The sequence below is a fragment of the Gopherus flavomarginatus genome, chromosome 3 (genome assembly GCF_025201925.1).
Source record: "Gopherus flavomarginatus isolate rGopFla2 chromosome 3, rGopFla2.mat.asm, whole genome shotgun sequence".
NCBI classification, from domain to species: Eukaryota; Metazoa; Chordata; order Testudines; family Testudinidae; genus Gopherus; species Gopherus flavomarginatus.
The window spans coordinates 105,239,295-105,260,934 of record NC_066619.1 but is presented as its reverse complement, the minus strand read 5'-3'; the positions used below and the strand labels follow the sequence as shown (position 1 = coordinate 105,260,934).

The 21,640-nt window shown below is 41.0% G+C and overlaps 1 protein-coding gene across 5 annotated transcripts in view; it reads right to left on the bottom strand.

Moving 5' to 3' along the window:
- Positions 1–21,420, bottom strand: part of SLC24A2 (solute carrier family 24 member 2) — a 199,558-nt gene extending 178,138 nt beyond the window's left edge. For 2 of the 5 annotated variants that reach the window (XM_050944179.1, XM_050944183.1), the window contains exons 1-2: positions 20,854–21,419; positions 17,106–18,197 (exon numbers count right to left, since the gene is read on the bottom strand). In XM_050944179.1, coding sequence (XP_050800136.1) covers positions 17,106–18,041 — 936 coding nt within the window. In that variant the 5' untranslated portion in view covers positions 18,042–18,197; positions 20,854–21,419. Of the gene's footprint in view, positions 1–17,105; positions 18,198–20,233; positions 20,309–20,853 lie in introns of those variants that run through there. The other 3 variants (XM_050944180.1, XM_050944184.1, XM_050944181.1) reach the window with 3 other exon arrangements.
- Positions 21,421–21,640: the final 220 nt, after the last annotated feature.

The window sequence follows — 21,640 nt, the reverse complement described above, 5'->3', positions numbered from 1 at the left end:
TGGAGGGCGCGACGAGCTCAACCGTTGTTCTCACTGAGGAGCTGAGATGCACCGGACTCAACGGTCCCTGAGGAGCCGGAGTCGACGGTGCGACGACGCTTGGTGCCGCGGCGGATGACGGTGCTGGGCGGTGAGGTTTGGAGGCACACTCAGACTGCAGTAAAGTTGTAGGCACCGCAGGAGCCCTGTGCTTCTTGCTCCTCAGGGAGAGGGAGCGGTGCCGGCTAGGGTGCCGGGCTGGTGCCGAGCGGGAAGTTGAAGCCTTTGCCGGCGCTGGGCAGTCCGGAGCAGAGACGACACCTGGCCCCGGTGCCGAAGTCGGTGCCGACGGTGGGGGAGTCAGCGCTGCCTCCATCAGGATCTGCTTCAGGTGACTGTCCCGCTCCTTCTTCGTTCGGGGCTTGAACGCCTTGCAGATCCGGCACTTGTCCACAAGGTGGGACTCGCCTAGGCACCTCAGGCAGGAGTCGTGCGGATCTCCTGTGGGCATCGGCCGATGACAGGCCGCACAAGGCTTAAAGCCGGGTGAACCGGGCATGGGCCCCGGCACAGCGGGGAGGAAAAGGGGCGAACCCCCGATCCTCTGTATAACTATTTACAACTACACTTAACTAACTTTATAACTACAACTATTACTATAATAACAGAACTATATACACTAAACTGCAGAAGAGTGAAACGTTAGGGAGGTGGAGAACGGCTAGCCGTGCTCCACAGTTCCAACGACCGACACGGGCGGTAAGAAGGAACTGAGGAGCGGGCAGGCCAACAGGGGTATATATCAGGTGCCATACCGGCGCCACTCCAGGGGGCGACCTGCTGGCCCACTGAGTGTTGCTAGGGTAAAAAGTCTCCGACGAACATGCACGCGGTGCGCGCACACCTAATTGGAACTAATTGGAATGGATATGAGCAAGCACTCGAAGAAGAAATGATAGAACCCACAGGTGAGGGGCTGACCCAGGGACCAGACACAGGGGGCAGCCAAGACTCAGCAGAGAAATCTGGGCCAATACTAAGACCTTAGCAGCAGATACTAAATGCAGAGACCCACACTTAGCACTGGCACTGTACAGAGACTCAAGCTGGTTCAGTTTGGATTTGGACTAATCAAGGTGACTGTTACTGATAAAAGGAGTGTTTGCACATAGATGGCACTGGCGCGATTCCTGGGTGAATCACACAAAAAAATAAAAGAAAAGAATGAGCCAGTAGCAACTCTCAATCCCAAACCAAAAAATAGTTAGCAAAACATTAGATTAATTTAACCAGTGCCTACTTTAACACAAATACTTCCTCTTGGCAGAGAGATGGGCCTTGCAGATGGCCTAAAGCTTGACAGACAAGCACAATTCCAGACTGAGGGAGGTAGTTTCCAAAGTTGAGGGTCCCCAGTGGAGAACATCTGCCAGTAAGTCCCTCCCTCTTATACCAAGAGGGCTCCAGCTAAAGTGAATTCACCGATTACAGCTGTGGCAGTATTCGCACAGCGGTATTTATGTATGTTTCCTTGTTCTAATAGGTACTAAGAAGATGCCTAATTATTATCTGTCAAATTATTAATGTAAAGAGAAAATTAATCAGCTCTCTCCCTTTTCTGCATATAAAGGCTGATTTTTATTTTAAAAAAACCCCTAAATTATCGAAGGTGTCCACTTATATATTTGTAAGAATATATATCAAATTTCATTTAATAAGTTGATCTTTTCAGCCACATTATTATGGATACAGATGTACAAATGATGTTAGCAGAAACATTTTCATGGTCATATAATTATATTTTATCATTCTAAAAGATTTTGTCTACAATGAATCCTGAGCATATTTGATAACAATATTTAGAAATGATTTTTCTTCAACTGATGCCTATTATATAATGTCATTTTCCTTGCTATTACTTTAATAAACAATTTAACTGCACCTTTTACAACAGTAGGAAACACTGAAAATTATTTTGAGTATCTGGTATCTAATTTGACAAAAAAGATTTCCCTTCACTTTGCCAAGGAATAGTCATTTTAAAAGGCAAAATAAGAAATGTATGTTACTGTAACATTAATGTCCTACTCTGTCCCCTTAGTAATACTTTATTTCTGAAAACATTTCCTCCAACAAAAATACCATTTACTGGTCTGTTCCAATTCAATGTTTTCAAATAATACCATCCATTCTGTCAAAACAGGCACAGGAAAGTAGAATAAAAGATAACAGTTTTATGTCTTGATATTCTATCACTTGCAGACTAGATTATAGAATCAGAGGGGTAGCCGTGTTAGTCTGGATCTGTAAAAGCAGCAAAGAGTCCTGTGGCACCTTACAGACTTGTCTGTTAGTCTATAAGGTGCCACAGGACTCTTTGCTAGATTACTAGAGTATCCCACCAGCAATATAGTAGTCACTTTGGTTTTGAGATTCATAACTTTTCCCCAAAAACTACATTTTTGGATGGAAATGATTGAACCTGATCCTGTGTGGTGCTGAGGACCCTTCTCTCCAACTTACATCAGTGGGAGCAGAAAGCACTCAGTACTTCAGAATGAAGTCCTTTGTGCCTGTTCTCAGCCCAGAAGTGGTGTCTTGGTGCACGTGCGGTTTTGTTTGTGAAGGTCTGAAGAAAATCAGTCCAGCCACTTGGCAATTATCGGAAAACTGCGGGTGGAGGGAGGGAACACAGAATCATAACTCTGAATGTCCTGACTTTTGGTCCCAATTCTGCTTCCACTGAAATCAATGAAAAAATTCTGACTTGCTTCAACAAGTGCAGGATCAAGCCTTTTTTGCAGTTAAGACATAACAGTAATGTAAACATTTTTCTTCAGCAGAAAAGAATTGTGATCCTGGTTTTGTTTGAATATCATGCATTACTCTGAAAGACATTTTTGTGGAAAAAAATGCTGTTAATCACAAATAATATTCTTGCACAGGAAAATTATTGAGAATTAAGAAATGTTTTCCTGTCCTTCCCTATATACACTGGCGTCTTTGGCAATAACTGATTACTCTGTGCAAGTTCAGAAACTTGTCTCAGACCAACAGAAATTGGTCCAATAAATGATATTACCTCACTCATTTTGTCTATTTGAAAAACAGTCTCTCACTCAAATGAGCATCTCCTGTTCTTGTAAGCATTTCTTTGCTAGTCCTCACTAGGGGCAGGGGTGTGTGTGGTAACAGGAGTCTATATAAGAAAAAAAAAACCCAAATTGGGACATCTGGTCACCCTAGTCCCCGCTATGCTGCACAATTACCAGGTATCCCACCTTCTTTGAAATGCCATGGCTGCTACCTTGTGTCAAGATTAGTTTGCAGTCAAGATGCTGGCCATTGATTTACTTTCAGATATTAATCCAATCAGGCAAGCAGAAATAAAGCTTCCAACAGCTCATTGTAAAATGTTCTACCAGGCTTGAAAGCCACTGGTTTCTAAGAAGATTAAATGAAAGAGATAAACACATCTAGACTCTTAAATCCTAAACTAAAGCATGAGTTTGCAGTTTGGTTCTTTCTTCTTACTGTACATACATGTCTAACTGCTGTCATATGCTATTTTAAGACTAAAGCTCTACCTTGTTTTTTGTATTTATGCATCAAATTTTTTCACCATGGTCTTCAATGTAGCAGAAAAGGTTGCATGGCTTTTGCCAAACAAAAGCCACCCCTCATAAATGTGCAACTGCAGACTAGCATAACATAAGATTTAATTAAACAAAATGAATTTTTTCTGTCTGGGGTAATCTATCTGGGGCTTACTGTGGCAATGGGAGCCCTAATCTAGCTTCCCAAGCTTCTTCAGGGGATGGCTTTCCCAAAACCCAGGTCCATTTGGGGTTTGTCAGGGAACTGGACCCTTTATGGAACAAGTTCCTGCACTGGACACATGCCATCTGCTAAATTACAACTTGAACTGTACCTGCTCTTTTATCCCACTGGATCTCTGAGCTGCTGGGGAGAAGGTGAAACCCTCCCCGCACATGCCAATATGGTAGTGAGGGGAAAATGTCTTCCCTGTCCCCAGAAAGGGGGTAGGGGAAGGGTAGGGAGAACAAGGTTTATATGTACAGGGGGCAGATGTAGAGGGGGCATTGGTTTGCCTAAATCCCACCATCATACCAACCAGCCCAGGTGATGCCTCCCCTGCCAGCCACTCTCTGGAACTCTTAATGGAACCACTACTCTTTTTTCCTGCCCACAATTGCAAGGTTGCAGGAGTTGCATTCTGGTGGTTAATAAGCAAACCTGGGCAAATACTGCAAAAAAATGTTTCAAATATCTATATTCCACATTTTTACTGAATTAATTTTAGTTGTGTTTTCACCCCTTTTTGTTTACTGTCCATGAATTTTCTGGCAGAAAAGTATATGCCAAATCAGCAAATTTTACACAATTTTTGGAGAGTAATTGCAGAAAATGAATTTTGAATTAGTAATTGTATTTGTGAGCACCTGATTCTAAGAGTTATGCTCTCCAAACAATGATTAGAAATAAATGTATTTTGTGACAGATGTGTCCAATCAAAACTGCTCAAAATTAATATTTAACTTACTGAATATTCTCAATTAACCACTTGCAAACAAACTACAGGCAACGAATTTGTCACACAAAATACTCACTAAATTATTTCAAATAATGGAAACAATCCAGATTACATTGTTATATTTCTGGAACAGAAAAAGGTGAAATTCAAGAATGAAAAAAAAATTGCATCCCACCATTTTAAAAAAAGTCAATTTTGCATTAAAATTTTCATTTTAGAAAAAAAGGAATTTTGCACCAACTCCCTCCTCTTTTTTTTGTTTGGAAAAATTCTGATCAGCACTAAAATGTATATAATGACAATAAACAGATACAGTCAACAGCCATAGCAGATTTATCTTTTGCTCAAACGGTAGTGACTTGTGCTTTTGGAGCTGGATGATCTGAGTTCTATCTCCACTATGAAGTTCTGGGCAGCCAAAATGTGCAGTGTAGTAATAATCAGAGTTCTAAATGGTCACTGATTAACTGCACTGGTTTTAGCAAAGGGATTTCAACTCCTGTGAAACATTCAAGCAGTGTTATAATTAAGGAAGTTCATGTAACTGCCTGGTGTATGTATATACCGCTTCATACTACTGGATGTAATCAGAACATGCAGCCATGCGTCACAGATCCAAGAGCCCCTTAAGAGGGGTGGAGTGGGCAGGGGGTCCAGCACCCCTACCCCAGCCCTTGACCGGAACTGAAACTTTGGCTCAGCTGATCTCCCACCAGGACAGAAGGGCAACCAGGCCAAATTTGAGTGGTGTTGTAGACCCATGCACCTGCTTACCCTTCAACTTGCTGTCTTTCCCTCACCCATGGAGAGAAGTGGAAAAGGGGGCACTGGGAACCCCCAGTGCCTGGCAGGATTAGATCCAGTCTTTTGGTGCTTCTTAGGGAAACAGAGATGCAGGAGGAGGATGGGATTTGGGGCTCCCAGAACTACCTGGCCCTTGATGAGGATGGTGCTCTTCAGTGTGACCACCCCTCTGGGTAAGAGCTTAGGGATGGGGATGGGGCAGGCAGAGTGCAGGGCTGGGTGCAGGAGAGCTGAGCACTAAGTGCAGGGCAATATGAGGGAGCAAGGGGCTGGGTGCAGAGGCAGTGGGGTGAGTGTGCAAGGACAGAGTGCATGGGGTTGTGTTCAGGGGAGAGCAAGGAGACAGAGAGAGCTTGCAGCTGGAGGAAGGGCAGAGGAGGGAGAGCTCTGGGTCCTCTTTAGAAAAATTCTGGTTGTGCCCCTGCAAAGACCCGATAACTGCTCTCAGAAATTCTCCTTAAGCACAAGCAGAAAGTGGGAGCACTCTCTGCACCAGCCAAGGAGGAGGAAGAGGAGCTGTGGAGGAGCCAAGCCCCCTCCCTTTGTCGCCTACTCTCCCCCACCCTCATTCACTTTCACTGGGCTGAGGCAGGGGGCTGGGGTGCAGAAGGGCGTGAGGGCTCTGGGGTGGGGCTGGAAATGAGGGGGTTGGGGTACAGGAGGAGTCTCTGGGCTGGGGCAGGGGGTTGGGGTGCAGAAGGGGATGCGGGGTACCGGCAGCGCTTACCGTAGCTCCCAGGAACAGGCTGCCAGGTCCCGGCGGCCCCTAGGCTCATGGGTGCTCCCCTTGCCTGCCAACCAGGAGTGGATTTACCATGAAACAATCCGTGTAGTGGAACAGGGCCCCCAACAGCAGGGGGCCCCCCAAAATGCAGGACAAATATCTGACAGACTGCCCCTGAGTCCCAGCCAGTGGCGCAGCAGCGCTCAGGGCTGCCTGCATGCCGTGGCTGGTGGCTCCACACCACTCCCAGAAGCGGCTGGCTGCTGGTATGTCTCTGCATGCCCTTGGTGTGTGCGTGTGAGGGGAGGCAGCTCCATGCACTACCCCCATGCTGGGCAGCATATGGAGACCTGCTGTCCCCCTCCCCACAAGGAGTGCACAGAGACTTGCCAGCAGCAGTGGAGCAGGGCTAAGGTGTCTCCCTGCCTGCTCTGCCTCCCTACCTTCAAACCGCTTCACTTCCGGAAGTGGCCAGCATGTCCCTGAGGCCCCTGGGGTGTACCTGGCCCCTGCCCCAAGTACTGACTTGCCATTGGCCAGGAACTGCAGCCAATGGGAGCTGCAGGGGCGGCATCTGTGGGCAGTGGCATGCGAAGACCCCCTGGCCGCCCTTCACCCACCTAGGAGCCGTTGCTGGAGGGGCGTGTGTGCCATTCGCTTTGGGAGCCATACCGCCCAAGTATCACCCTCCTTCCCTCCTCCTGCACCCCAATCCCCTTCCCCAATCAAGGTACCTCATTTTTTTTCATTTACTTCCCATTACTTATAATACAGCAGGAGGAGGAGGAAGGGAAAAAAATGAAAAAATGGAATGGGGATAAGAGAGAATGTTCTTTTTCTTGGCTGGGTCCTAAGGGGGGACCCCAAAACTGAAGCTGTGCCCAGGGCCCCACTAGCTCTAAATCCACCACTGCTGGCAGCCCTAGGTCTTGATCATTCTCCTATTATTTTTCCATAGGAATTTTGCCATTGACCTTAAATGGGAGTAGTTACAGGCAGTGTATCTATAAATTCCAGTCAGGATGGCTTCATTATTCCTCATTCCCAAAACAAACTTGCTTTGGATTTGCATCTTGAGTTGGTGGATTTAACTCCCACAGAGACCATTTTTTCTGGCATCCACATATAGGGAAGAGAATCATTTGTTTAATTAATCCACGCTTTTCAGGTTATTTTTTTCATAATTAATTACTATTTGTATTTCTGTAGCACCCAAGATCAAGGTCTCTATTTGCCAGGCACTGTACAAACATATATGAACAGGTCCCCTTACCTCAAAGTGTACACATGATAAATTGAAACAAGACACTACAAGTGGGTACTATAAACGTTAAGGGGGATGGAAGGACTAGGGTAATATTAATAACATCACACAGATATATCAGCTATTGCACAACATGATGTTTTCAAATTATTTGAGAGGTTTATCTTGTAATGGATACCTGGATAATATTAATTATTTCCAACTACTCCACATCCAACTTTTGCAGTATTATTGCAATTCCAGAATTCCAAGGTACATTAAAAAAAAGTTGTTTTTCATTATAAATGTACATCTGTCATGTGTTAACTAACTAATCACTGTGACAGAACTGAATATAATAGGAAATCAAAAGGATTTTGATTTATTTGATCTATAAGCACCTAGACAGTAGATTGATTGAACAACAAAATTAGCACAATATTAAATATCAACTCCAAAGAAAGTTCAGACTCACACCCCCAATCCCTGCCAACACAGAGAATCTCAGATTCCTCCCACACAGTTCTTCAAGCAAAAGCCTGTGTAAGCAGATAGGCCTTGAAGCCTAAATACTGGGTCTGTCAGCAAACCCTCCGCTTCCTTAAAGGGTGTTCTACATTAGCTAGAGCTGTTCTACAGCAGTGTGAAAGGGTGAAGTGTTGACACTAGATGGTTATGCAATAAATGTCACTGGTAATACCATTGACTTTAGGCTAGTCTCACAGCAGTAAGCAGTTAAGAGGTGATAAAGCAGGATTAATTCCTGAGCATAATTTATGATTAAATTGCCAGTGAAGCTTGCAGTAATATTTCCTGATGCGTTTATTTCTCCTGCAACATAAAACAATTCTACACTGTTCTATTTTTTTTTAAGTGTTAGTGCTTTTAAGAGCTGTTAATACCATCAAGCATATGTCTTTTAAGCCTGTTCCTGCACCTCACTGTAAAAAAGCCAGTCAAGGTCATAGATATTTATGGCTATCCACTTAAATTAATATATTTGTAACTGGGTGAAGAAGAGTAGATTGGTAATAGATCAATGCATAATATCTTAACTGAAGAAATAATTCTTCTCTGAATTTTATTGATAAAATTGGTTCTCTTTGTGCATACAGTGGGGCTGTAAAAATTGCCAAAATGAACTTTCAGTTACAGCTGATTCCAGAACAGTAGTGGATTTTTTCTAAGCTGATTTGGAAGCAATGTGAGCTCTGAACCTTGCACCTGCTGTTGTACCAAACACAATAAAAAAGAATAACTCCTCATTGACCTCTGAAGACATAGGACCTATTCCTGCTCCAGTTTAAATCAATAGGTGTTTTGCCAATGACTTCAATGGAGTCAAACAGGGACCGTTTTACATTGGCGGTAGAACAGGCTGGAAACATTTAGACAAAACATTGCTTCATTAGAATTTGATGATTTGGCAAAATCAAAATATTTCACAATCTGATTAAGTTCTGATGGAATCTTGCCTGGGTTCCAGCAGAAATCTGGCCACTTTTCTGCCTGGCTCTTCAACAACCCACTTGGTGTGCTGTTGATGACTCCAGGTTTCCAGGGTCTGTGGCTTTGGGACAGCCAGACATGTGAACTGCCTTGGGGCCAGGAAACCCAGGCCTTCCAGGACCCCACAGTTCCAGGACAGCCCTGCCATATAGACTGCCTGGGGATGGGGATCATTCCCTTTTGTAGAGAATTTTGAAAGTTTTTGTTTTTATTCCTAACTGAAACAAAACTAAATTCTGAAATATCAAAATCCATCCACACAACAGAATTACCTTTCTCTTCCGAGCTCTAATTGGCAGCAAAATAACCGGTCATTTCCCCCATAGTAATAGATATTAAAGACTCATAGACTAATGTCAGAAGGGACTGTCCTGATCATCTAGTCGGACCTCCTGCACACTGTAGGCCGCAGAACCTCATCACCCACTCCTGTAATAGAGTCTAAATTCTGGCTGAGTTATTGAAGTCCTCAGATCATGATTTAAAGATTTCCAGTTACAGAGAATCCACCATTTATTTTTGTTTAAACTTGCAAGTGACACATGCCCATGCTGCAGAGGAAAGCAACCCTGAAATTGCCCCCAGGGATTCTTCCAATCTGATGCAGGGAAAAATTCCTTCCTGATCTTAAATATGGCAATCAGTTAGACCCTGAACATGTGGGTGAGACCCACCAGCCAGACACCTGGGAAGGAATTCTCTGTAGTAACTCAGAGCCCTCCCTGTCTAGTGTCCCATCAGGTCCTATGTCTTCAGAGGTTAATGAAGAGTTATTAGTTGATTGTGTTTGGTTCTACAGCAGGTGCATGTAAAATTCATTCATAGTGTCATACAATATTTTTCCTATCAAATGGAGCTACTTTTCTAGCAGCCCCAATTAGCGCTGATGTAATTAAGGGTATTTCAGTCTGATTGTGACTACATAAATGTATAGAATTATATGGAAATTGTATACATTGGACCACATCTCCTTCTCCAAACCTGTCATATGCCATTTGTCTTCTCCTGTTGTGAGCTCCTTAAGACAGGGACTGTGATTTTACATGTGTTTGTACAGAACCTGAAAAAGAGCTCTTTGTAAGCTCAAAAGCTTCTCTCTTACCAACAGAAGATGGGCCAATAAAAGATATTACCTCACCCACCTTATACAGAACCTAGCATAATGGGGTCTTGATCCAGACTGGGCCTCTGGATGCTACAATAACAAAACTGACATTAAATATAAAAAGTTATTTGGGAATGTGCAAAGATGATACAATATGGGGCAAAAACATTTTGTAATATGGAGTCATAGAGGAATGTGTGCTGTTTTCAATGGCTCAAATTATCAAACGCTTAACAACACACGTACACTTTAAGTTACAATGCCATTACTATGGCTTTAAGAAATATTATCTGACTTGTTTTTAATTAATGGTTCTTTTAATAAGATGATGGATCTGTTCTGACCAAAGGTGTTAAATCATCAGTCTTCCTTTCCCCTTTGTAATTAACACTGGTTATATGATCAAAAACTTTGTGGGTGGCCATGATGTAAGAGCATTTATTTGTCTCACATTTTTATGCTGCCACGTTTAGCCTGCTAACCCAGGGGAATACATACAAAAACAAGATAATCTGAAGGTGAAAATCACTATAATCATTGCTCCTCTGAGGATCAATTAATGGTAGATGCTAGGAAAAACTTAGAATAATATCTATTTAATGGTTCCAACTGCTGCCTAGAAACAGCTAGTAAGAATCATGTGCATCAGTGAGAACTCTTAAGGTTTAGCACCACTACAAAGTCTTTAGTGTAACTTTAGAAGCACCATATATTGCTCTCTGAGCTATCGCAGTGATTTACATAGCAGTTTCCCCAATTCTTTTTAAGACAAATACAAGCAGATAGTCATTGTGTTTACACCTTTAAGTCTTGATCAGGCCAGAATTTGGCCTACTAATTTTAATGATGCAATATTTTCAAAGGTGAGGAAAATCCAGTCTCCTCATTGTGTAGGCATGCAGGATCCCAAAGGCAGTGGGACTGGTGTGAGTGGAAGGGGAAAGAGGCAGACTGGCCAGCTGTGGAAAGGCTGAGGGAGGGAGATTCCGAACTCCCTATGAACCACAAAATAGTGCTTCACAAACTCTCTCTCCATTGTCGCACTAGAGGGAAGGGAGCAAGCTGGGATAGAGTAGGTTAATGGCTAGAAGGTCTGCAAACTATGTGGATTCACTGGTGAAAAAAGTGCTGAGTAAAGTAAGCTCAGCAGCCCACAACAGTTACTTAAATGCAAGGCTTTAGTAGGTGCCACATTTACTCTGGTTGTGCATGGTGACTCAGATTTTACTGTAAGCAATTATATATTGGATCCAACCTGGTAATATTGAATAGGGTGATTTTTTTCTATTATAATTATCTGAAAGTAGGGCATTGCCTAAATATATCTGAAAATTTCACTTGTTAATTGCATGTCATTTATGGTGCAATTAGTGCAATTTACTGTAATGTGCCAAGTCTTTTAAATCTGTATAGAGTACTGCACCTCTTAAAGCAGCATATGTGACACTGAATGTAACCTATTAAGACTTTTCAAAACAAGAAAGTCAGCAATAAGATCACTTCAAACCATGTCTCAGTGGTAAAAATAATTTATATTTTAAAGATAATTTCTCTTAATATGTAGATGCTTATTTAAAACTGGCTAGCACATAACTTTAAGCCTATTTCTCAAGACTGTTATTCTCTCTGAAACAGATGTCATTTCACAACATTTCAGTGCCACCCACATACTATTTTTAGTTGCCAAACAGAGCTGGTTTTGGATATTTACCAGGTGATGAGATTTGAGTCTTTCAGCAAAGAGTATCCTTGTCATAAAATCTTGTACAAAAAACCTGAAACATAGCCTTCCTCAAAATGGTCAATCACCTAAAATGATGTGCTTTACTTATGCTGTTTTAACTGGACTTAAAACTGAAAACCAAAGAGTACTGTGAGAAATTCCAGTTTGAACTAAGGAACTGATTTGAGGCATTGCCAGAGGCAGAAGATGGCGAGACACAGACTGAACCCATAGAAAAATGGGCACTGCTCAGGGACAGTGTGATTCAAGCTGCAGCTTGGATATCAAAACAGACAGATAAAGAATTGGATAAGCCAAGAGACCTAGTGTCTCATCAAGCAAAGAACATAACTGAAAGAAAAACTCCCAAATTCTAAGACCAATGAAATACTGAAAAAAGCAAAGGATAGGAAACCATAGGACTGTTTACTGAGTGGCTTAACGCTGTGTGGAAATTTCAAAACAGGAAATGGACCAATAAAAAGCAAAGATGGAAAAATGCTTGCAGCTGAGGTGAAACAGATGGGCAGAGCATTTCAAAGAAGTCCTCAACAGATGCAGCTCCACTCCAGTACCGGATTTCAAAACATCTGAACCTGATCAACTTGACATTAACAATGGTCCAATATAGATGTCACAAATGGGCTGCAGTCAAGAAGCTGACAAATAACAAAGCAGCAGGAGATGACCAAATCACAGCAAAAATGCTAAAAGCACCTGTTACCATCACCCTACTGAACCGGACACCACTGTTCAATTAAGTTTGGGGAAAAAGAGACCCCTCCAGATCAGTGGAAACTCTGAATCATTGCCAGAATACCACAAAAAATGTGATTGTACTGACTGAAACAACTGGAGACAAGTTACACTACTGTCTGTTATAGGGAGAAAGCTTTATACAGTGTGCTGTTACACAGGATGAAGTGACAGGGAATGTGAAGCTTAGAGAAGAACAGGCTCATTAGATTTTGTACAGTTGTATGTTTCTCTGTACCTCTCCGCTTTTACCCCCATGCTGGTTTTTGTTTTACTCTTCCCATCCTTTATTTCAATCCTTACAGCTTTCCTTTTATCCCCTCCATCCAACTAGCAAGGGCAGGGGTTAATAAATGTGGTTCTTTCTAAAAGCTCTTCCATGCTACTCCTGTATAGGGTCACTAGTCAGAAACTTAAGGCTTCCATGCCAGGCTGTGTATCATCCATTCAAAGCACTTCCAGCCCATTGCTGGCCTGGAAATCAAAGACCAAGGTTGGTTCTGAATTGTGATGTGCTGCTACTACACTACTAGGTTTGCCCTTATGTTCATATTTTAATCATCCCCCTGCACCTCCCCATTGACTGTCCACTTTTGTTCTGTCCCTCTTCTCTGATCTCTTCCCCCTTTTATCTGTCCTCCTTCCTTCTCCCTCCTGTTTGTATACCCCTACAGAGCTCACCATGCTGCTCAGCTGGTTGTGCTTCCCCAAAGGCAGAATGGAATTGAGGAGGAGGATTATCACAATTTTTCACTGAGCACTATTGGTATGTTTGGTGCTGTAGAAAATACTAAGGACCATATAGGCTCCACCCCCATGGAGCTTGCAATCTGTACCATTCTCATCCATTTCACTAAACTGTTAGCATGCCTTTGCCCACATCAACTTCTGCCAGATTTTCTTAACCTGTACTTTTTTTTTTAAAAGGGGGCAGGGATATTTAAATTCAAAGAACAACAGCTGGAAAACATGGGATTAAAGTGAACCCACATTAAATTTAAACCCCTCAGCATGCAGATGTTCCTGACTAGATGCACAGGCATTTACACAGATAATTCATACAACAAGAGAAGACTTTCTGTTTGCGCTTCAAGTGCTCACAATCTACTGATGCCAACCATATTTCTCAAATCTATGTGAAACTCAAGAGGCACCTAAACAATATGGTGACACAAGCATTAGAAATATCCTTGCGTAAGACTAACAGACAGACAGACGATTTCATAGGTAATTGAGACCTATTTTTAATTTGATAGGAGATATTAATATTGATTTTTATTTAAACACTGGCAGGCTGATCTACACCATCTCTATGCAAGTACCTAGACAGACAAACAAAATGATTTAAGACTGAAAATATACCAGAAGACTCAGAAGATTGTTCTTTATAGGATGAAATTCACCCTGTGCTGTATATACTACTTACGCCCTGCTTTAGCCTTAATTATGAGGGCTCCCGCAATGGGGTGAATTTCCCTCTTAGAGCATAGCAAGTTTCTTGCAGATTTTTACTGAAAGGGACTAATAATCAAAGTATTGCCATCTACTTCAACAAGACTTTTAAGCTTTTCAAATATTTTTCATCTATCATGATCATCTAGATTTTTCACTCTTTGAGGTTGAGATTTGTTGCTAAGCCACTTAACCCTTCAGCTATCCAGCTTTGTGATTCTTTATTTAGACCTCTCAGAACTCTGTTGACCTGCTGTCAGATTACAATAGTCTTAAAGATAAATACCATAGACAACAGTTTTATTGGCTGACCACTTTCCAGTTTACCCGTGGTAGAGCTGGTACTGCACATTTAGAAGAAACAACAAAAAGGAATAGGAAAATTATCTAGTGAGTCTTGCAAAATCCAAAAGCACGAAACAGCCTTTGCAGTAAGAGTCCCTGAAAACACCCTTAATCACTATCTAGTGATTGCAAAAAGCTGTCTCATTATTCCATGCCCCACAGAAAAAACATCAAACAAAAGCCAATTTTGCATTAGGGACAATTACATTGGTTGCTTTTGAATATAAGTATGCTAACTTTATAATTTTTTACCATAGCACTTTTCCTATGGAGGAGGGGATAGTATGGAAGTAAGGCAATCCTGCCTTCAAAGATCAAGAATACCACCTCTGCAGCTTTTCTAATCTCCAATGGTTGAGGAGTAAGCATCCATGTGCCACTGAGATTAACCACTCAATAAGTATTTTTATTCTCTGCTTTAGGAAATGATTGGACAAAGTGAACCCTTTAACATTTCTATAGGACAGGCTGCTGCATTTTCCTCCCCCCTGCCCCATTTAAAAAGCAATGCAAAGCAATTATCCAACACTTTAGATTAATGGTAAATAAATGAATGCAGAATTACAACAGGATTCTTATTGAAGCACTTACTGTATGACAGCCCTGTTATTATCAAATGAGTTAATTCTGATAATTCTTTTCATATTGATAATGAATAGATTATTTTTTCAAAGTTTTAATAGAAATTTCCAAAGTCTTTTATATTCTGACTCATACAAATATGTATCCATTCTCTCAGGGTCCAGTTTACCAGTCTTTTCACAAAAATGGTGTAAAGCTAACTTCTCTAGAAAAAGGTGACAATTTTATGATTCTTTAATACCCATTTTACTTTAGCTATACACACACGAGTGAACCACTGATGGAATGCACAGGCTGAAATGGGTATGGAGTCAGCTTTAAGAAACTGAATTAATTATTCAAATATAGTAAATGAGTGAACTTTGCAAAATGGCTTTTGTCTAATTAGTCAAGTCTATCAAGAGTACTTTAGTGTGCATTCAGAACACTTCATTTGGCTTCCAAACATTTTATTCTTCTGTTCAGTAAAGAATAAATAAATCCTTATGATTTATGTACAATACACTATTACTTTATAGACTGAAACAGACCAACCTGGATAATCCAAATAAATTGACAGATTCCATTTTTATCTGGATGAGAGAAAAACTTCAAATAGTATAACCATGTTGTATGACAGGTTATAACATCATATGTCTTGTATAAGAAGATTAGTAGATAAGATAATCATGGACTGATTAATTATGAGTAGTCTATATACTGCAGCTGCTTCCTACAAAAACACGTTTAGTATAAAATATGATTGTCTTTACAATTTCTAACCAGATAATTCATTCTTAAGAAGCAGACATATTTATACAACTTTCGAAAAACCCTTTATTATTTAAGGCAAATAGCTGTTTGCTATTTTCCTTCTATTTTTAACTTTCAAACAGAGATGTAGAGAAAGTTGACAGCTCTGGTTGGGGAAAATGGATAGAATACCAAGGCCAAAAGGAGTCTCTTTATATATAAACATTATTATATATATGCTAAAGCTGGTCAGAAAATGAAAAACATTTCACTTCCCCCCCCCCCATTATCACTGAATGTTATTTTGATGGAAATTTTTCTGATCATTTTCTACATCTTCAGTCCCACAACTAATAGCACCTAGGTGGACTGCAGTACCATGTAAAGCCCCATGAACTTAATTGGCATTCTGCTCAGGTGCACCAGTCTGACTGTATGCTGTTAGCAGCAGGATTGGAGCCCATACGTATATCTATCTGTGTGTATACAATACACACACACACACACACATATGTATACAGAGACATGGAGAGATCAAGATCATTATTTTTATTCTGTTCCACCATTTTGTGGCTGCTGCAGAAACACACATTAAAATGGTGGCTGATTCTATCATACTTTAATGAACTATATAATTTTAACTAATGAAAAAAATTGACCGTATCATCTATGTGTAAATAATCCCCCCATGCCAACATCTCATGTTCATATACAACTAGGCTCTCAACTAAACCGCACACAGATGACAACATGCAGAGTTTGCACAAGTATTCTAAAGCCCTGAGACAAAATTCCACACTGCCTACATGCAGTATTTATGAAGTCAGCTTTCTAATTAGCTTAAATACCTCCTTTTTAAAGACTCTCTCCTTATAGTTATCTTCACCAAGTTGATTGTAACCTGATCCATTGAATACCATTGCAAATATCTCCAGCTTTCATCACAAGGCCCAAATATGAGGCTTATAACTGTTGTATGTTCAGCTGACAGATAACATGCAATAAAGAAATTTGTTTAAATTAAAGGCCCAGTCCTATACCATTGTAATCATTGAGATGTTGCAAAGAAAAATAAAAAGTTAATTAATATAAAAATTATTAAAAAGTGATTAAATCATGTAAATCCAAATAACTGGAAAAATAACGGGATCCTCTCTGTTCTACAGATAATTTTACAAAAGATGTACTTTTGTATATTGTTCCAAATTTGTTTCCTGGTTCCTGGTGATGAAAGTGCTGTGGTAGTCATAAAAAAGGCAGCATTTGCCAAGAGATACTAAAGCTACTGTCTAATTTAAGAGTATGGGGGAGGGGTAGCTGTAGTATCTCAAACACCATGATATGTTAAATGTTGACTTTTGAATGGTTACCCATGTGGCTTGGACTATTATGGAGTAAAAAGCTATTGGGAGTAAATAAGCTTCAAAAAGCTATTGCATGCCTTATTTGCCAGTTAATTGATATAGTGGACTATAATGGAAATCACAGAAATATTTGGTAAAACCTAGAAACCTCCATGTCACATATATTTACCACATCAAGGGTCGATAAGAGAGAAGCATTTCAGATTTATATACATATTAAAAAATAACCAACCTTTTGTTCAGAATCTGCCGTTGTTACCTTCTCAACTTTGTTCCTGTTTAAAATTTTTTTCACACATTCTTCTACTTGAACGTTGAATTTCATGAAAGTCACATAACAAAAATAAGCTATCAGTAGTGTTAAGCTCTCCCACCACATGATTAAATTATCCAAAAAAAAGATTATTAGCAAGATCAAGTCCATGATATAAAAAGACACATCCCTAAAGAGCGGCCACCAGGTAAGATTCAAGATCTCTCTGGAAAATAAAGCACACATTCCAATAACAAACAAGATATTGAATACTGCAGATCCTACTATTGTTCCAATGCCAACATTACTGTGAGATATAAAGACTCCTATCAAAGATGTGAAGAGTTCTGGAGCTGAACCACCAGCAGCCATGAATGTTGCCCCAGCCACGTCATCAGATATGGCTAGCTTCTCAGTGATGACAGTCAATGAAGGAACAAAGAATTCATCACAGACTATGGCTAAGGCTATGAACATGTAAATCATTCCCATGATATGGAGGATTACTGCTCCCCTTCTTCTTTCTGCAAGAGAAAAAAGGTCTTTTGGGTACTCTCCCTTGGAGTGTTCTTCTGTTGCATTATTGTGTTCCGTTTCATATTTCATAGAAACAGGTGAATCTGGAGTGCCATTTTGATTCTGTTCCTTGATATCCAACAGAGTTCTTTGATGCCCATGCATTGACTTCTGGCTACCTAGATTACTGGTCATCTCTGTGCTATGTGGCTCCATCTTGAAAAAGGCACTAATTGAAAGAGAGAAAGTGCTAATGGCCATTATACTCATGAAAAGACCTATTATTCGTATCAGTCTCAGTTTTTTCCTGACATTCTGATGTCTCCTACACCTAAACAGTGGTTCCTCCAAACACCATTCTTCAAGGATACTTGCAGCAATGTTTTTAGAAAGAGCCATTTTTTGTTCTCTGCAAGATGTTGTGGCCCAGAAATTCAGTATCAGACAGACTGTTCTTTCATACTTCTTCCTGATTTTAACGCTAAAGGTGCTTTCACGTACTTTTCCAGAATCAAGTACTTTTATGCTTCAGATGGAGTATATTCGTCATTCATGCTTAAAAGGAAAAACAACTTTTATTAATATTATAATGTGATTAGAAACCTGACTTTTTAAAAGATGTTTTACTGTCCATGATTAAACAAAGAGTTTAATACAAAACATTAAACATTTTTCCTGTGACTGTAGAGGTTTTAATTGCCCACTTCCTTTTAAGTAGTCTCCTGCAACACGTGTTAACACTTTAAACTTATCAGTCTATCCCACATATTTAGCTGTGACACTCTGGTTACCTTTTCCAGAACTGAAAAAAAGTTGTGTGAAACTCGAAAGCTTGTTTCTTCCATCAACAGAAGTTGGTCCAATATAAGATATTATCTCACTCACTTTGTCTCTCTTATAGGCTGGGACCAACATGGCTACAACACTGCAAACAAAAATTGTAATGTAGTGTCATATTACATCCAATCAAAACTAAGCTTTCCAGCAGATACAGCAACAAAATGTTTGTTTTAATAAAAAAATAAATTCTGCACAGGAGGAAAATCCCGTGGATAAAAATCCAATCAGTAATCAGATCATTTCAGGCCATTCAGAACTAAGTCACTCATAGCAGATGACAAATAATTCCAGCAGAGACTAGGAGCTGTCCCCAAAGTATATGTAAAAATGAATAAACTATTGTGTTAGTGGATACTACTAAAAGCATTCCTTTTCTTCACTATTTGTCACTCTGATTACACAATGCCTAATTCCCAAATGTTGTGAGAATATATATATATATATATATATATATATATATATAAATACTAACCTAGGGACAAATATGGTCCTATTCAGACCTATTTGCAGCTCAAGCCGTTTTAATTTAAATGTTAAATTTAAATTAAACAATCCTGCAACAGTCATTTAATTTTAGGTAGGAATAACTCTGGTGACAATAGGATTGAAATAAAGATCAAATACATCTATGTCTTCTTTATGTCCCATTAAGACATGGACTTAAAGTCCCCTGAATTCAAGACAAAGGCTTCCGGTGACTTCAGCCTGCTTTGGATCAGGCCCTAAAACACCATAAAGTGTTTGGACTACCGAAGACAAAAATATCATGTAACAATATTTTTTCTTTGTTTTTTGAAAAGTAAAAGCACACATGACATATATCTTCTAAAAACTTAAGTGTCCAATCCTGCAAACCCTTAAGCAAATAGTCTTGACTAACACAAATATTGCTATTGAAGTGTATGGGACAATGTGTGCAAGTAAGAACATAAGAAAGAGTTTGGACTATTAACACAGAACAACTACTGTGAATAATGACTGTTTAAATTAATGAATTTAAACTGTTTTCAAAGGTATATTTTAATACGGAAAATGATGTATACAATCATTAGATATTTTATGCTGTAAGCAATAAAAATAATTACTATTACAACTGTATACTGAATATGCACATAGAAAGACTTTATAACACACCACTTATTCAGGATATTAAGGTATAACATGTCTGATTATTACAGATTATATGAAATGTTAAAAATAAATTTAAAAATACTTTTTAAAACCAGTAATTACTGTCTTGTTAAATATAGAATGTCAAATATTATCCATATTTGTGCATGTAGCAGCTGCACAGGCAGATCCATTTTTTCTTGATTTTATTAAAAAATTGTTCCATTTTCCAGATGATGCCAGGGATATAAATTTTGTCTACAGCCGATAGGGGAGATATTTTATTTTCCATTTTAGATTGAATCCCCACCAGTCTGCCACAAATAATATTAAACAGTCAAGATAAAGAGACATATTGTTAGTGGCTGTGCTTGCAATTTACACAACCAATGATCAAAATAGCTCTCTCTTGAGATATTTATAAAGGGAAATCAGAAATATAATTCTAGATGTGTGAACTGAGTGACCTCCCCAGTACCTTCCCCAGTTTCGATAATTCTACAAAATACTGATTAGATAGATGGACAGACACACACTCAAGAGATTTGAGCCCATAGGATTACACATATCTGCACATAACACATACCTAGGAATATTGAGGGTAAACCCCCTTTGCACTGAATTTCTTTTTTAATACATACCCTTCCTCAGGGTCATTGCCAAGATGTCTCAGACACACACATAGGTACCACTAACTCAGTTCCAACTTTGCAAAACTTTTCCTTTCTCCAACCCTGTCCTCCCCTCAACACCCAATCTCAGTACAACACTTCATATAAAGGGCAGGTACTTGGGGAGGGGGAACGATTTCTTGATTTCTCCCGCACCTCAAGCTTCAGCTTCACTGCTGTGCACCTGCACCATCTTCTTACATCTCATGTGACATCACAGAGCACCCCATGATGGGGGCTGTGTGTTGGGCAATATCTTGCCCCATGGGGGGGCAGCCCCTCTTAGAGCAGGAAAAGCGTTTGGGATGGGTTTGCCTGCTCCGAGGAGGAGCTGCTCCCTCCATTTGGGTGGGTTTGCTTCATTTAGAAGGGTAACCAAATTTGGGGGGGGATAGAGAGTGGGGCCTCACAAGAAACCATTTAAAAGGAATGGGGGGGATTAGATACCAAACGATCAGTGTGGGGGGCAGTTCTACCCCCTTCCCTACCTCTGCCAAGGGCCAACGGGAAGGTGATGGGATTAGCCCGGAACCCTCCCCGCTCCCCCCAGCTGCCGCCGCCGCAGCCCCAGCGCGGGGCCCAGCACTTACCGGGGCGCGGCGCTCTCCCGCGCCGGGCTGGGGCAGAAGGGGGTTTGCATGAGTGAAGCCCGCACGGCGCCGCCGGGGTTACAAGCCGGGACCGGTCCCCTCCGCTCCTGGAAGTGATGGGCAAACAAGGGAGTAGTTGGTGCCGGGTGCTGCTGTCAGCCGGCCGCCGCCTCTCACCCGGTGAGACTGACCTGTGCCAGCTGCCCAGCATCCACCGCCGGCCCTTTCTCCTCCGCCTCGGCCACTCTCTGCCTCTCCGCTCTGCCTCCCTCGCTCTGGCACAGAGGACACAGTAAGTCAAGGAGCGGGAGGCTCCCCTCCCACATCAGTCTGTGGCTGCAAGCAGGTGCACATGTGCCTCGCTGGATGTGCCAGCTGAAGGTTATGACACAAAGTCACAGGGACCCACCGAAGCCTAGCAGCTCAGTGTGCGAGATGCATCGCTGCAGCATGGAATGAGATTTTCCTGCCTATCAGCCTGTCCTATTTTCTTTCCCTCTCCTGCCTCCTCCTTCATACAATGAAGTTAGGGATGGTGAAAGACAGGGCCACCGAGACTTTCCCAGATCTGAAGAAGAGCTCTGTGTGGTTTGAAAGCTTGTCCCTCTCACCAGGAGAAGTTGGTCCAATAAATCACCCCACCTACCTTCTCTCTCTAATATCCTGGGATCAACAGGTCTAAAACTACTCTGCATATGGCCATAGAGACTGATGTGTTTCCCCAACCTGCAAACATTTTCCCTTCCCAGCCTGAAGTGGGTGAAAAAGTGACAATCATAAAATTTTT